We start from the raw sequence: 13,647 nt of genomic DNA, 5'->3' as shown, positions 1-13,647 counted from the left end.
TGATATTACTGATGTCTGATCGGTAGTTATTAACATTGAATGGATTTATTTTATAGAGGTTGGATTTATTTATCCCAGTGTTTTTTTTTAATATATATAAAATGTATTTTCTTTTCTCTAAAGCTGAATAATTTTATTGTGAATCATTGTATAGACAACTACTCGCCTTCTGACTATATTTCTTCTAGTCCGCTGTCATCATCATCATGATGTGTCTGTGTGTGTGTGTCGTGTTGGTCATTGATTATTCACACTTGATTTTATTTGCGAGTTCTAGATCATGGAACCACCAGACCGCCATCAGAGTCGACACTCCGACGGCCGGAGAGTGGAGACTCCGACCTCTAGACGGGATGCAGCTTCACGAAGTCGGAGTCGACTACGTGATGACGCTCGAAGTCCCCCGAGAGAGAGGAGTCGAAGCCAGCGGACTTTACGAAGTCCAGACAGGCAAGATGAAGACTTGGAGCAAGACCGTGCGCGAATCAAGGCTTTAGAAGCTGAACTGCTGAGGGAACGCGAGCGTTTACTTCGTTCGGAGCGGTGTCGATCCACTTCTATGCGACGCGACATGTATGAGCGTGAAGAGGTGCCGAGACGCCGCGATCACCACAGTCTACGCCCTGCCACATCGAGCCAGTGCGGTGATGACAACAGGCGCGGTTGGCAACGAGAGCAAGCAGAGCGCCGGAACGACGACGACGGATATACAAGGTCACGTAGCCCCTCTATTTCAAAAAAAGATTTGATTGATATTTTCAATTGCCTGAAAGAAGGTCTGACGTCTCATCCGTCTACCAGTGAAGCGCGGCCTACATCTAAAATTGATCACACTAATATGTTGCCAAATTTTGATCCCTCCGCGAAAAATCAACGCATTGAGGTCTGGCTGAAAAAGGTCAACGAGTGCGCCACTGTTTACGGATGGGACGACAGGACTATTATTCACTTTGCAACGCAAAACTTCAAGGTTTGGCCAAAACCTGGTATGAGGGGTTAAATTCTGTTTTATTCACATGGAAAGAGTGGCAAGACAATCTCATGGCTGCATTTCCCTTCGAACAGAATTATGGTCAAGCCTTGGAGGAAATGCTTAGAAGGAAGAGCCGATTTAATGAACCAATTGAGGTTTATTTTTATGAGAAGCTAGCGCTGCTCAACCAATGTGATATTGTGGGTAAACGAGCGGTGGACTGTTTGATTCACGGTATAAGCGATAGGACACTTAGGTCCGGAGCCTGTTCATTACGTTGTTCCCATCCTAACGAGTTGTTGCAATATTTGATGAGCAGCAAAGACACTAATCATTCTATTGATCGAAATCAGTTTAAAAACAAGACCGATAGTACCAACAATAACAGTCAGCAAGGGTCTAACTCAAAACCAGGTACTAAACCTGGCCCAGCATCAGGATGTTATAACTGTAAGGAAAGAGGGCATAGTTTTCTCCACTGTCCTAAACCTATAATGAAATGCACTAAATGTAACTTACTTGGCCACTTAGCAGAAAATTGTTATGCAAGTGCTAAAACTGATAGGGCTTCTAAACCCAACAACGTGCAGAAAACAATGTGTATTGGTGGTACTATTGATCAGTGTAACGAATCTAATCGAGCTTCCAAATTCCTCAAGAAGGTTTTTATCAATAATGTAACTTTCGAAGCTTTCGTAGATTTTGGGAGCGAGGCGCCACTCGTAAGGGAGTCACTTGTTCGCAACTTGGGTTTGTCTCACGATGGTGTTCGGAGTCACTTGAAAGGATTCGGCAACAGTATTGTTCAAACACTTGGAGAGCTACGTCTTACCCTCAATGTTGACGGAGTAGAGGCTGAGGTACTTTGTAAGGTGGTGGCTGATAGCTTGCTGGAAAAAACAGTGTTGATAGGCCAGTCTTATACCGAGCTGGCCCACATCATTGTATACAAGGACGCGACCAAACTCCAGTTCATCGATGTTGGCAAGGAACTACCTTCCCCAGATCTACAGATAAATGTGGTATCGCCTCTCGCTGTTAGGTCGACGGACGTGATTGAAGTCTACGGGCCCGCCTCGGTTAGAGCTAGGATTGAACCTCCCTTTAGTGGCGATGTTCTTTTGAAAAGTGTCATGGCTGGCAAGCCTAATAATGAATATCTCATTTGCGGAGGATTTCATCATTCCAACGATAGCCAAGTCGTGGTCACTGTTCTCCCATGTTCTGGTTCCTGTGTCGTCTCTGGCGATACGGTGTTATGCAGGGCTGAAAAGGTTGATGTGGTTAATAGAGTTATCATGGAGCCAACTGCAGTTGAGGATAGAGGACTGGATAAGAATGAAATCCGCGTGGGTGATAGCGTATCGGACGACATGAAGGAGAGTCTTGTTCATTTATTAAATAGATATAATCATTGCTTTGCAACTTCGCTTAAGGACTTAGGCTGCACAAATGCAGCTGAAATGAACATAGAACTAAATAGCGAACGTCCGATTATCTATCGCCCATACAGATTGTCTCACCATGAGCGGGAACGGGTGCGCTCAATGATAGCGGAGATGTTAGATGCAGGAATCGTAAGGGAATCCGTCTCTCAATACGCTAGCCCGATACTTCTAGTTCGAAAAAAAGATGGTTCACTCAGGCTTTGCATAGATTACCGAATGCTGAACTCTGTTACCGTTAAGGAGCGGTACCCGATGCCGATAATAGAGGATGAGATAGCTCGTCTGAGTGGACAAGCTTGTTTTATAACACTTGACCTTGCTTCAGGTTATTACCAGGTGCCGATTAGTGAACAGTGCAAACACTTAACATCCTTCGTTACGCCGGACGGTCAATACGAGTTTAATCGCATGCCGTTCGGCCTAGCGAACGCCCCCGCTGTGTTCCAGCGGATGATGAATTCGATACTGGGGGCAGCACGTTTCACGAATGCTACGGCCTACATTGATGACATCCTCATATTTGGCAAGGACGCAACAGAGTGTTTGCTGCGGTTGGAGGAAGTGTTACAGGTGATCGAGAAGGCAAAGCTCACCCTGAATCTTTCGAAGTGCGAATTTTTGCGAGATAAGATAGACTATCTTGGATACGAAATTAGTGTAGCCGGAGTGCGCCCAGGCGAGAAAAAGATATCGAGTGTTATGAACCAATGCAATAATAGGGGCCATATTATTGCAGCGCTCTAACACAGATGACCATTTTCGTCCAGTAGCATACTACCAGTGTTCGGAAAACCCATTTAAAAAGTTAACCGATATAAAAGGTTAACAGATTCAATCGGTATCCTTTTATTACGGTAACACGTTAATCTGTTAACCTATTGAAACCTGTTAACACATATCAAGGGTTAACCTCGGTTTTATAGGTTATTACTAACGAAGAGTAAAATATTAAAACAAACTCAGCTGGAAAGAGAAAGATAAGCGTTTTTGAAGAATCGGCTATATTCGACAAAATTGAATGGAATCGTTAAAAATCGACTAAAATCGTCTGGATTTGAGTAAAATTTACAAAATTGATTGGAATCGATTTTGTATCACTCGACTGGATTCCAGGTTATTCACCTACCTTAATGACACATCGGAGTTGGCAAAGTGGAGTTGGTAATGCGGAGTACAGTATCCCTCAACGCAACTTTTTCTTCTGGGGGACTTCAACGCCTACCATCAAGAGTGTTTGTACCCGTTCCAGAAGACCGACCATGCTGACAAAGGCTGACAAAGAGGTGCAGGCTTTTGCCTTGTCACTAAGTTTCTCACAGCTGGTAAATTGCGCTGCAAGGGTACCTGACGTTGCCAACCATACCGCCAACTGCTTGGACCTTCTGCCGACAACTGATCCGGACCGATATCAAGTATCAGTGACTTTCCTTTAGGAACTTCCGGCCATTGTTTGGTGAGATCTCTATCTGTCTATCCCCCATCTGATCTTAACCGCAGAGAATCCAGGCGAATATGACTATACAAGTTAGCAGACTGGTATGAGATATAATAATAATAATAAAGATCTTTTTATTTGTTCTCCACAATGAAGAAGGATCTATCCTTGGAGTGAGGTATGCTTTTCTTCAGAAGACCCGACGAGCTGCGCAGACCCGCATACCGGGTGTGGGCTGAAGAATATACCTGCAAAGCTCCTAACTCTGAAGAAAACTCCGAATAACGCGGCCAAGTCTTGCAAGAGGACAATACGCGGAGCTCGTTTCGACCATATAAGTAGGCCAAATCGGTGCGAAACTGGCTAAGTACCCAACTGGTATTTATCTAGCTAATTTCTGCCGTCTGTTGTTGTCGCCATTGCTGAAACCTGATGGATCGCTGACCTATACCGCGCACGAGAAGGCAAATTTATTTATCTCCCCACCTGCGACTCTCGTCTAGATGCTGAGAACAATATTCCACCTAGTGTACCTCCTTGTGATCTGGCAATGGCAATACTGGGCTGAAAAAAATTTGAATGCCATCGAAACTACAAGAAGAAGAAGAATGGCAGAGATCTGTATCCGGCGACATGAGGTCCTAAAAATGCTTCACATTCTAGACGTGAATGAGTTCCGTGGTCCAGATGGTATTCCAGCAATCGTACAGCAGGACTGTGCACTTGAGTCGTCTCCAGTACTGACACGGCTCTACCGGCTCTCTTTGGGTTCAGGACTAGTCCCGAACCCATGTAAGCTTGCCTATGTGCAGCCTGTGTCCAAAAAAGGTAGTCGTGCCGTGCCGACCCTGCTAACTACCGCCCCATCTCAGCGAACTTGAACAATTCCCTTCTAGCGTACCTTCACCAACGATCTATTTAGTGACCGCCAATTTGGTTTCTGCCGTAATAGGTCAACTGGCGATCTTCTTGTGTACGCTACACACTTGCGAGGCTCTTGCCGTGTCCTTTGATATCACAAAGGTTTTTGATAGGGTTTGGGAGAGTCTTATTGGAAATATAGCCATAGGCTTATTGGAAAGCTTCCGGCATATGGGATCCCTTCTAGCCTGTGTAATTGGATATCTGACTTTCAGAGGAATAGACGGATTCGGGAAGTCGTCGATGGGTGCTCGTCTGATTTACATGGTATTAGTGCCGGAGTCCCTCAGGGATCTGTTCTCTCTCCCACTATCTTCCTGCTCCAGATCAATTATCTGCTGATTTATGTCCTATGGGTATGCAGACGATAGCACAGTGACGGAGAACAAGCACCAGGGATGTCAGCGTTATCAGAACTTGTTATCAGAATCTTATGAATCGTGTGAATTTGACCCTTAAGTCCGTCTCAGAACGGGGTGACAACAACTTGGTCGAATTCAACGCTTCCAAAACCCAGGCATGTCTGTTCACCGCGAAACGAATCTGGCTCCAATGTTCCGGAGTGTACCCATTAGTGATGTAACGAATATTAGCATTCGCGAATATTTTTTGTAGATATTCGTATACGCATTCGCGAATGTCTAAAAATTTACATTCGTTACACCATCACTAATATCCACGTCAATTACCAACTATCTCGAGCTCTATGGTATGGACCTAATTGCCAACCTAAACTTCGGCTGCTACACCGAGTCGATAACAAAATTGCAGCCAAAAATCAGACATCCTTTCTAAAGTCAGATGATACTTCCCCTCAGAGCAGTTGCTCGATCTGTACACAGCACAGGTTCGTTGTTGTATGGAGTACTGCTGTCACCTTTGGCGAGGCTTTGCCAGCTCTCGGTTGGCCGCTCTCGACTTGGTGGAGCGTTGAGCATTAAAGCCCGTAGACAATGAGTCGTTAGTGAAGACTCGACTCCAAAGTCTACAGACGAAGGGTAGCGGTTTTTTATAGGATACACTTCGGTGTGCGGTTCAGTATGTGCAGGAACTTCATGAGTTAATTCCACCCACACTATTCCATCTTCAAACAACTAGTCGTCGGCAGACATTTCATGTTGTGGATATACCACCAATCCGCACTAAACGTTTTACCTCTTCATTTTTGATGCGAATAGCAAAGGACTGGAACTGTCGTCTGCATTTCCAACTCGTTATAATTTGGCATTCTTCAAGGCTAGGGTGAATAGGCATTTACTTTACATCCACATCGTCCCATACCACCAGGTGAGACTGACGCGGTTTTCAAACGCGGTCAAACGTGAGTCTAATATTATTAATAAAAAACTGTCGATTTTAGTAGTTTCCAGGCGATTTTGTGGAATCCAGTCTAGTGGAGTGGATTCAAGTCATTTGTGTCAGTTTAAGTCCATTCAAGCTGATTGTGACGATTCTAGGTGCTTGTCAAATCCAGTCCATTTTAATTGATTCTAGTCGAATCCAGTCGATTCCTCGTCTAAAAAATAGACTCGATTCAAGTCTTTAAATAAATATACGCATCATACAAAACCGTAACGTACCATACGCCTAAACCATGCGATACGGACTTCATCCTATGGCTAGATATTAAGATGCATCCCAATTCCATCTCAGATCAGAGTAATATTCAAGATCACTCAAACAAGTGAGTAAGAGAGCGTTATTATATTGTCTAGATTCCATGACGACTGCCTTCCGATTTCATACTAGTAACCACATCTTGCGTCATTTTAAAATGGAGTTCTTATAACCACCTGGTTACCATCAGATCTTGAATACTAACCAGAGCTAGAATGCTCGTCAAGGCAAATTATTTTTACATCGAGTTTCAAAGTTGACAATACAAATGACCACCTGGTCATCATCACACCCTGAGTATCAACCAGCAACAACCACCTAGAGTCAGAGTTCTCATCAAGACAAAACAAACAAACCCAAACTTGGAGGTCTTGCGTCATTTAAATTTCGAGTTCCTACTTTTTGGTTATCATCCAATCCTAAATACCAACCACCAATAAAGTTCTCATCAAGACAATTCAAACAAGCCCAAACTCGAAGGTTATGCGTTATTTTAGTATCGATTTCCTAACTTATGACCACCTGGTCATCATCAGACGCTGAATACCAACCACCAAAGCCAAGAATAGCTAGAAGGCTCATCAAGACAAATCAAACAAGCCCAAACTCGGAGGTCTAGCGTTATTTTAATATCGAGCTCCTATCCTTATAACCACCTGGTTATCATCACACCCTGAGTATCAACCACCATCAACCACCTAGGGTCAGAGTGTTCATCAAGACAAGTCAAACAAACTCAAACTCGGCGATCTTGTGTAATTTTTTTGTCGAGTATATATAATAATATAATATAACCTGGTCATCATCAGACCCTGGATCCTTCCGTCATGTCTACAAATCTTCTCGTAATTATCACCTATTAAACAAAAAAAAAGTAACCAAATCGGATCATGTGTTCTGCAACTACGTTACGACCTTTCCGCGTAGCGTCGCTGGTTAAAAGTAAACGTCGAAATAGTAAAAAACAAAGCGCGTAGAACGATTAAACGACGCCGACAAGTGCCTACAGGTTGCTTGGCGCAGCGTTGCCAGCATTCGTTTCGCACGACGGAATGGCAACATGCAAAATAACCGTTTGTAAAGCGGTTAACCTATCATTCCTGTTAACCTTTAATTTCTGTTAACAGTGTTCGCATTAACCCCCTTGATAAAGAATACCGAAATGTTTCGGTATACGCCTGTACTGTTAACACATATTTATTTCGGTTAATAACTGAATTATTTCTGTTATTAACCCTAACCGGAGGAACACTGCATACTACAGCCGACAAACTTCACCTGAAGAGAAAAATTTCCACTCGTACGAGCTGGAAACTTTGGCAGTAGTATGCTCGTTGCGAAAATTTAGGGTCTATTTGCTGGGAAAACAATTTAAAATTGTAACAGACTGTAGCGCGCTTCGCTCTACCTTCATAAAGAGGGATCTAATACCCCGTATAGCGCGCTGGTGGCTGTTGCTACAAGAATTCGACTCCTCAGTCGAGTACAGGGCAGGTGTCAAGATGGGAATCCTATAGATAGCGATGACAATACCACTGATCAATTTCCCACAGTAATGTCGATCACTGGCGACGATTGGCTGCATACGCTCCAGCTTGGTGACGGAGAATTACGCCGGATCTGCGACATACTGAGTACTGACCTTGATGTTAAGGGACTTCAATATATCAAGGATAATTACGTGTTGAAGGGCAATAAACTGTATCGGTACATAGACGGTGACAAAAAACAACTTACGTTGGGTGGTTCCGAAGGGTGCAAGGTGGCAACTTTGCCGGATGAACCACGATGACATCGGCCATTTTGGTGTGGAGAAAACCCTCGAGAGAATAAAGAAAAAATATTGGTTCGCCAAAATGACCAAATTTGTTAAAAAATACGTTAACTCCTGTATTGAATGCGCTTTTGCTAAAAACAATACAGATAATCGCGAGGGGTCTACTCCACCCCATTACAAAAGTCGATCAGCCTTTTCACACTGTGCATGTTGATCACCTTGGACCCTTCGTTAAGTCGAAGAGAGGATATACTCACTTACTCGTCGTCGTGGATGGGTTTACTAAATTCTGTTTCATTAAACCCGACAGGAACACCAACAGTCAGAACGCTATTAGGGTTCTCGATGATATTTTCTGTACCTTTAAGAGTCCCAATCGTCTTGTGAGTGATCGTGGCAGTTGTTTTACCTCGCACAGTTTTAGGGCTTTCTGTCTTGATAAAGGAATTAAACACATCCTCAACGCTGTAGCGAGCCCACGATCAAACGGACAAGTTGAGAGGTACAATCGTACCACCCAAGTAGCAATCAAGAATTGTGATTAAGTCATATATGTCTAAACTTTAGCTAAAGTGAGATTTATCCAAATCAAATAGGACTTATTAGGACTTCATAAATTCATTTCCTTCTTTAATTCTATATAGTTTTCAACAAATCCTACTTTAGATAATTTAGAATACACAAAACCAAGTTAAGTATTCACAAAACTATTTAGTCTTATCTCAGCCTACTGTTAAGTCTACAAGTATTCTTTTACTTTACTCAGATTATTTGAAGGCTCACTTAACACTAAATTGATTTAGTGAAGTATCAGTTTAGTCTTGTAAAGTAAAAATTGATTGCCTAGATATACTTAAGGCAATTTTTATTATTTGTTGCTCCTATACAAGACTGTTTTATTCGTTTTTGACTACAATAAGTAAAACATAAGAAAAGTCTATTCAATGGACGATAAAATCGAAATAGAAGCAAGCAGAAAGATGGATGAAGTCCAAATAATAAAATGATCTGTGTAGCGTGTGACCTACCTAATAACCGCCCTCTGTAGGGTAATCGAGGCAACCCACCAAAGTGTATTTGCCAACGTGTACTGACATTTCTCGCCGTTTCGTTAGATGGCGCGCGTCGGGCGTGCGGGCCTTGCTCACAAGTACTTATATTATTATTAGAAGACACGCCCTCCCTCGCGCCCCGCGCGCGCCCTTCTACGTCCCGCCAGTGGGCTCGGGACCTTTGACCATATAGGATGTGTTAATGTGTACTGTGCGTTTTAAGTCGAACTGTGTGTTGCATTGTAGTTTTTTTCTGTGCCGTTAATTAATATTAAAAGTAGTTCAAGAAGGAACAAGGCCTTTTACTGCTCACGCCCGCTACAACTGGACGCCCAACGTTGTGGATTGAACTTCGTGTTTGAAGCGAACACGCGTTCCCTTTGAGAAATGCCGCCGAAGAAAAAACGACAAAGCGCTGGGAGCGCCGACAACACTTTGAACGACAGCATCACAATGCCACAAGGTGCATTAGAGGCTATCCTCGCTACGTTGCAGCAGTCACAGCAGGATTTTTGCATGCAACTTTTGAGCGAGGTGCGTTCATCAACACCCACCGCGCAACCCGACGCGGCCGCCATTGCTGCTGCCGCCGCGGCCGCCGCTGCCGCCGCGGGCGGTGCTACTACTGTAAGCGGAAACCTGTCGCAATGTAGTGCTCATTACAGCGGCTCACCAGAAGAGTCGTTGGAGAATTTCGTGGACTCCGTCGAGATATACAAGTCGTGTCTGAACGTGTCCGACGAAAACGCTTTGCGTGGATTTCCTATGCTACTGACGCATAGCGCGGCTTTATGGTGGCAAGGTGTTAAAGACAGCACGTACACATGGAAGGATGCCCTACTCAGGTTACAGGGAGCATTTGGAGAACGTCGCCCCCCGTACCGTATTTACAAGCAGTTGTTTTCCTTGGTACAGGCTGAGGAGAATACGGAGTTGTTCGTCGCGAAGGTACGAGCACTTTTATCTCGCTTGCCCATAGACGATTTAAGCGAAAAAGTGAAGCTCGATATGACCTTCGGACTCCTAGATAGGCGAATAAGAAAACGCGTCGACCGAGATTGTTTGAACAGCTTCGATGATCTGCTCGCCAGAGCACGTAATATTGAGGATAGTCTGAAGGAGTCTAATGTTCCAGTCCGCGAAGAAACAAGTTTGTCTGCGCGCAACGTCGCCGGCTACAACTCGCCGCCGGCGCCGCCCCCCGCGTGCGCCGCCGTCCCCGAGAGTTTTGCCGCCCCCGCCGCGGCCACCGACCATCGCGCTTCGACGTCGTGTTTCGTGGAAAAACATGTAACTCATTCTTCAGACAGGCCTAAGCGTTTGTTTTGTGTCTATTGCAAACAGAGTGGACACGTCGTTGCAGATTGCAAAAAGTTAAAATCAAAAAGTGATACTACACCGGTTATATCCGATAGTGATAAGAGTGATAACGCGATTCGGTGTTACGGTTGTGGTGCGAGTGGCGTAATTCGGTCTAAGTGTCCTACGTGTAATCCTGACACGGGTCAGGCCTTTTACTCGCTCACGGCGTCAACATCAAACGAGCTTTCCGCGCCGCCGCTTCGTCCACCCCGCGTGGACGCGCGGGCGCGTAGCGTCGTCATCGAGTCATCACAATCACTTCGTGACGTCACGCATGGCGCAAGGTCGCGCATGCGCGGTAACGTGGACGTTGACTCCAGCTTCGGCGCGAACTCGCGCGCCGCCGCCGATGGCCACGCCCACTTGTCACCCGCGCGCTACGTCACGGGAGTTAACCCTTCGCACGCCGACGAGTGTACAGCGGTGACAGGTAACACGTCGTTGTACGGCGTTTCGGAACATTCAAGTGAGTTTTCTAAAAATGATTGTTTTAGCGATGTTGGTAATAATATTTTGTCTGAATGTGTTGTAAATGTACAGGACAGTGAGGCCTTCCGCCGCCCTATTTTAGATATAAATGTAATAGGAGAGCGTGGGACTGGATTGGTGGATTCCGCAGCTAAAACTTGCGTGGCTGGTCACACTCTGTACTCTGTCCTGATAGAAAAGGGTCACTTACTTACGCCGTGCACACAAATTGTAAAACTTGCTGACGGTGTGAGTAAAGTATTAAATGTTTTTACCACGAGGTTAGAGGTGACACTTAAACACAAAACTTTGATGGTAGATTTTTTAATTTTCCCTGATGCGAAAAGTAACGAAACGTTACTCGGTATAAACTTTTTAAAGAAATTTAATCTCGTTGTAGATTTTGGTAACGCTAACTGGTACTTTGCTGAACGTAGTCAGCTAAAGTTTGACTTGCAGTTTGAGAGCGTGTTGTCACCTCCTTCCACGTGCGCTGCGATGGACGTCCTCCGGGGTGATGGGGTAACCTTGCCTAGTGGTGAACAACGTGAGGAGCTTGCCCATCCCTTTATCGAGAAACAAGATATTATAAAGTCGGTGTTGCGTAGTGTTTCGCCTCATAAAAAAGAGCTTATGCGCACGGAGGAATGTGGGGAAAATAGAAAGACTCAGTTGGGTATGATGGGCCCTGTCGTTATTAACGCTCTTACGCGAAGTCCCAGGGAATTGCGTCGAGCGCAGCTAGATGACCCGGAGCTGAAAAAGGTTATTACTGTTTTGGAGAATAGTAAGTTTGTGTCTAATAATGTCAAGCGTTGGACAGGAAGAGGATACTTCATGCAGCAGGGAGTGTTGTATAAGTACAGCCCTGATGTTGGCAAAGGGGAGCCGCAGTTGGTTGTTCCTGCTAGTCTCCGGCCAGACATCTTAAGGGAGTGTCATGCGCTAGCTGGTCATAAGGGGCTAGATAGGACATTACATAGGGTCTCACAGAACTTTTATTTCCCAGGTATGCGTCACGTCATTGCAGACTATGTTATGGCTTGTGCTTCATGCCGACAGTATAAGCCTGGAAATGAAAAAGCTTCTGGTCTGTTACAGGGACCTATTTTGAATCAGAGAGAGGTCTTAGTTGACTTGTTTGGTCCGTTCCCTCCGAGAGAGCAGGGGGAGAAGTGGATTTTGATAGTAGAAGATTCTGCGACTGGATTGGTGGAGCTTTATGACTTGAAGGAAGGTACTTCAGAGGCCTGTGCTCGCGTCTTGATAGAAGAATACTTTGCTCGTTATGGTTTTTCATGTCGCATTGTTTCGAGTATGGAAGGTTTTGTGCCTCGTATCACTCCTTATTTGAGGAGTTTTCTTAGTTCATTGGTGTCTGTGAGGGATCAAGCTGAGATACAACAGGATAAGCGAAAAGGTTACGTCGATAGGTCTTGCAAGGCAGGAGAGGTATTCTCTATAGATGATGAGGTGTTGGATAAGTTCCATGTATCACAGCTCAGTCGTTTTCGTAATAGGGATGATACGCCTCCTAGTCCAGAAGTGACAAGACGTCCCGGGGGTCGTCCTCGTGCGTGTGTACCCGTGGTGCGAGTTCATGAACGTGCCTGTTCTTATGAACTCGAGGGGGAGAGTGTAGCGTGTGACCTACCTAATAACCGCCCTCTGTAGGGTAATCGAGGCAACCCACCAAAGTGTATTTGCCAACGTGTACTGACATTTCTCGCCGTTTCGTTAGATGGCGCGCGTCGGGCGTGCGGGCCTTGCTCACAAGTACTTATATTATTATTAGAAGACACGCCCTCCCTCGCGCCCCGCGCGCGCCCTTCTACGTCCCGCCAGTGGGCTCGGGACCTTTGACCATATAGGATGTGTTAATGTGTACTGTGCGTTTTAAGTCGAACTGTGTGTTGCATTGTAGTTTTTTTCTGTGCCGTTAATTAATATTAAAAGTAGTTCAAGAAGGAACAAGGCCTTTTACTGCTCACGCCCGCTACATCTGGTGATTTTCGAAGGCAGAATATTAAATACTTACAGAAAATTAACCTGTGATAATGCACATCCCACTGTTTTTGTTAGCGATGCGATATCTTCTTTATTGCCATCATTTTTTTATATCGATTGGTATAACACAATCATTTAATTTTGGCAAAAAAATCGTAAGTTCCTGTTTTTCAAATCCGATCCAGCGTGTGGCGGCCCAGGTAACTACGTCTCGCACAAATCTTCTCAAAAATGACTAAGCTAGTCTAACCTAATCTAAGCGCACGGCAACACTACACCATGAAAAATCGAGTTTTATATTAAAACCTGCTAAGTTCAAATATAAAATTAGGTACCTATTAGTCTAATAATAAATAAATCCAATCAAAAACATAAATGTGAAATGAGAGCCAAGTTCAATATTATGCAATGCTTTGGTTGTTGACTTCAACGACAAAAGAAGTGAGATCTAAATGGGTGCCAAGTTCAATGGTCAGTCCTGAAATTTATTTATAAGTAACAGTATAACATATCATATCTTCTTATAACATAAATATATTGTAGCCTAAGGTCTGTCTTATTGTAGGTAAGTACATATCCTCGTAACG

The 13,647-nt window shown here is 44.4% G+C and overlaps 2 protein-coding genes across 2 annotated transcripts; both read left to right on the top strand.

Annotated features, from left to right (window-relative positions):
- The first annotated feature begins 280 nt into the window (after nucleotides 1–280).
- LOC126381307 (serine/arginine-rich splicing factor 11-like) lies at nucleotides 281–1,000 on the top strand. Its single transcript, XM_050030806.1, has one exon. It carries the CDS (start codon nucleotides 281–283, stop codon nucleotides 998–1,000), a length of 720 nt encoding a protein of 239 aa, XP_049886763.1.
- Nucleotides 1,001–9,455: 8,455 nt separating this feature from the next.
- On the top strand, nucleotides 9,456–12,986 carry LOC126381310 (uncharacterized). The gene has a single exon (XM_050030809.1). The coding sequence runs from the start codon at nucleotides 9,611–9,613 to the stop codon at nucleotides 12,725–12,727; it is 3,117 nt and encodes a 1,038-aa protein (XP_049886766.1). The 5' UTR covers nucleotides 9,456–9,610; the 3' UTR covers nucleotides 12,728–12,986.
- The last annotated feature ends 661 nt before the right edge of the window (nucleotides 12,987–13,647 follow it).

Source organism: Pectinophora gossypiella, unplaced genomic scaffold (assembly GCF_024362695.1).
Source record: "Pectinophora gossypiella unplaced genomic scaffold, ilPecGoss1.1 Pgos_44, whole genome shotgun sequence".
In the NCBI taxonomy this organism is placed as follows: domain Eukaryota; kingdom Metazoa; phylum Arthropoda; class Insecta; order Lepidoptera; family Gelechiidae; genus Pectinophora; species Pectinophora gossypiella.
Note: the sequence above shows the minus strand (reverse complement) of the source record. Positions and strands in the feature narration are given on the sequence as shown.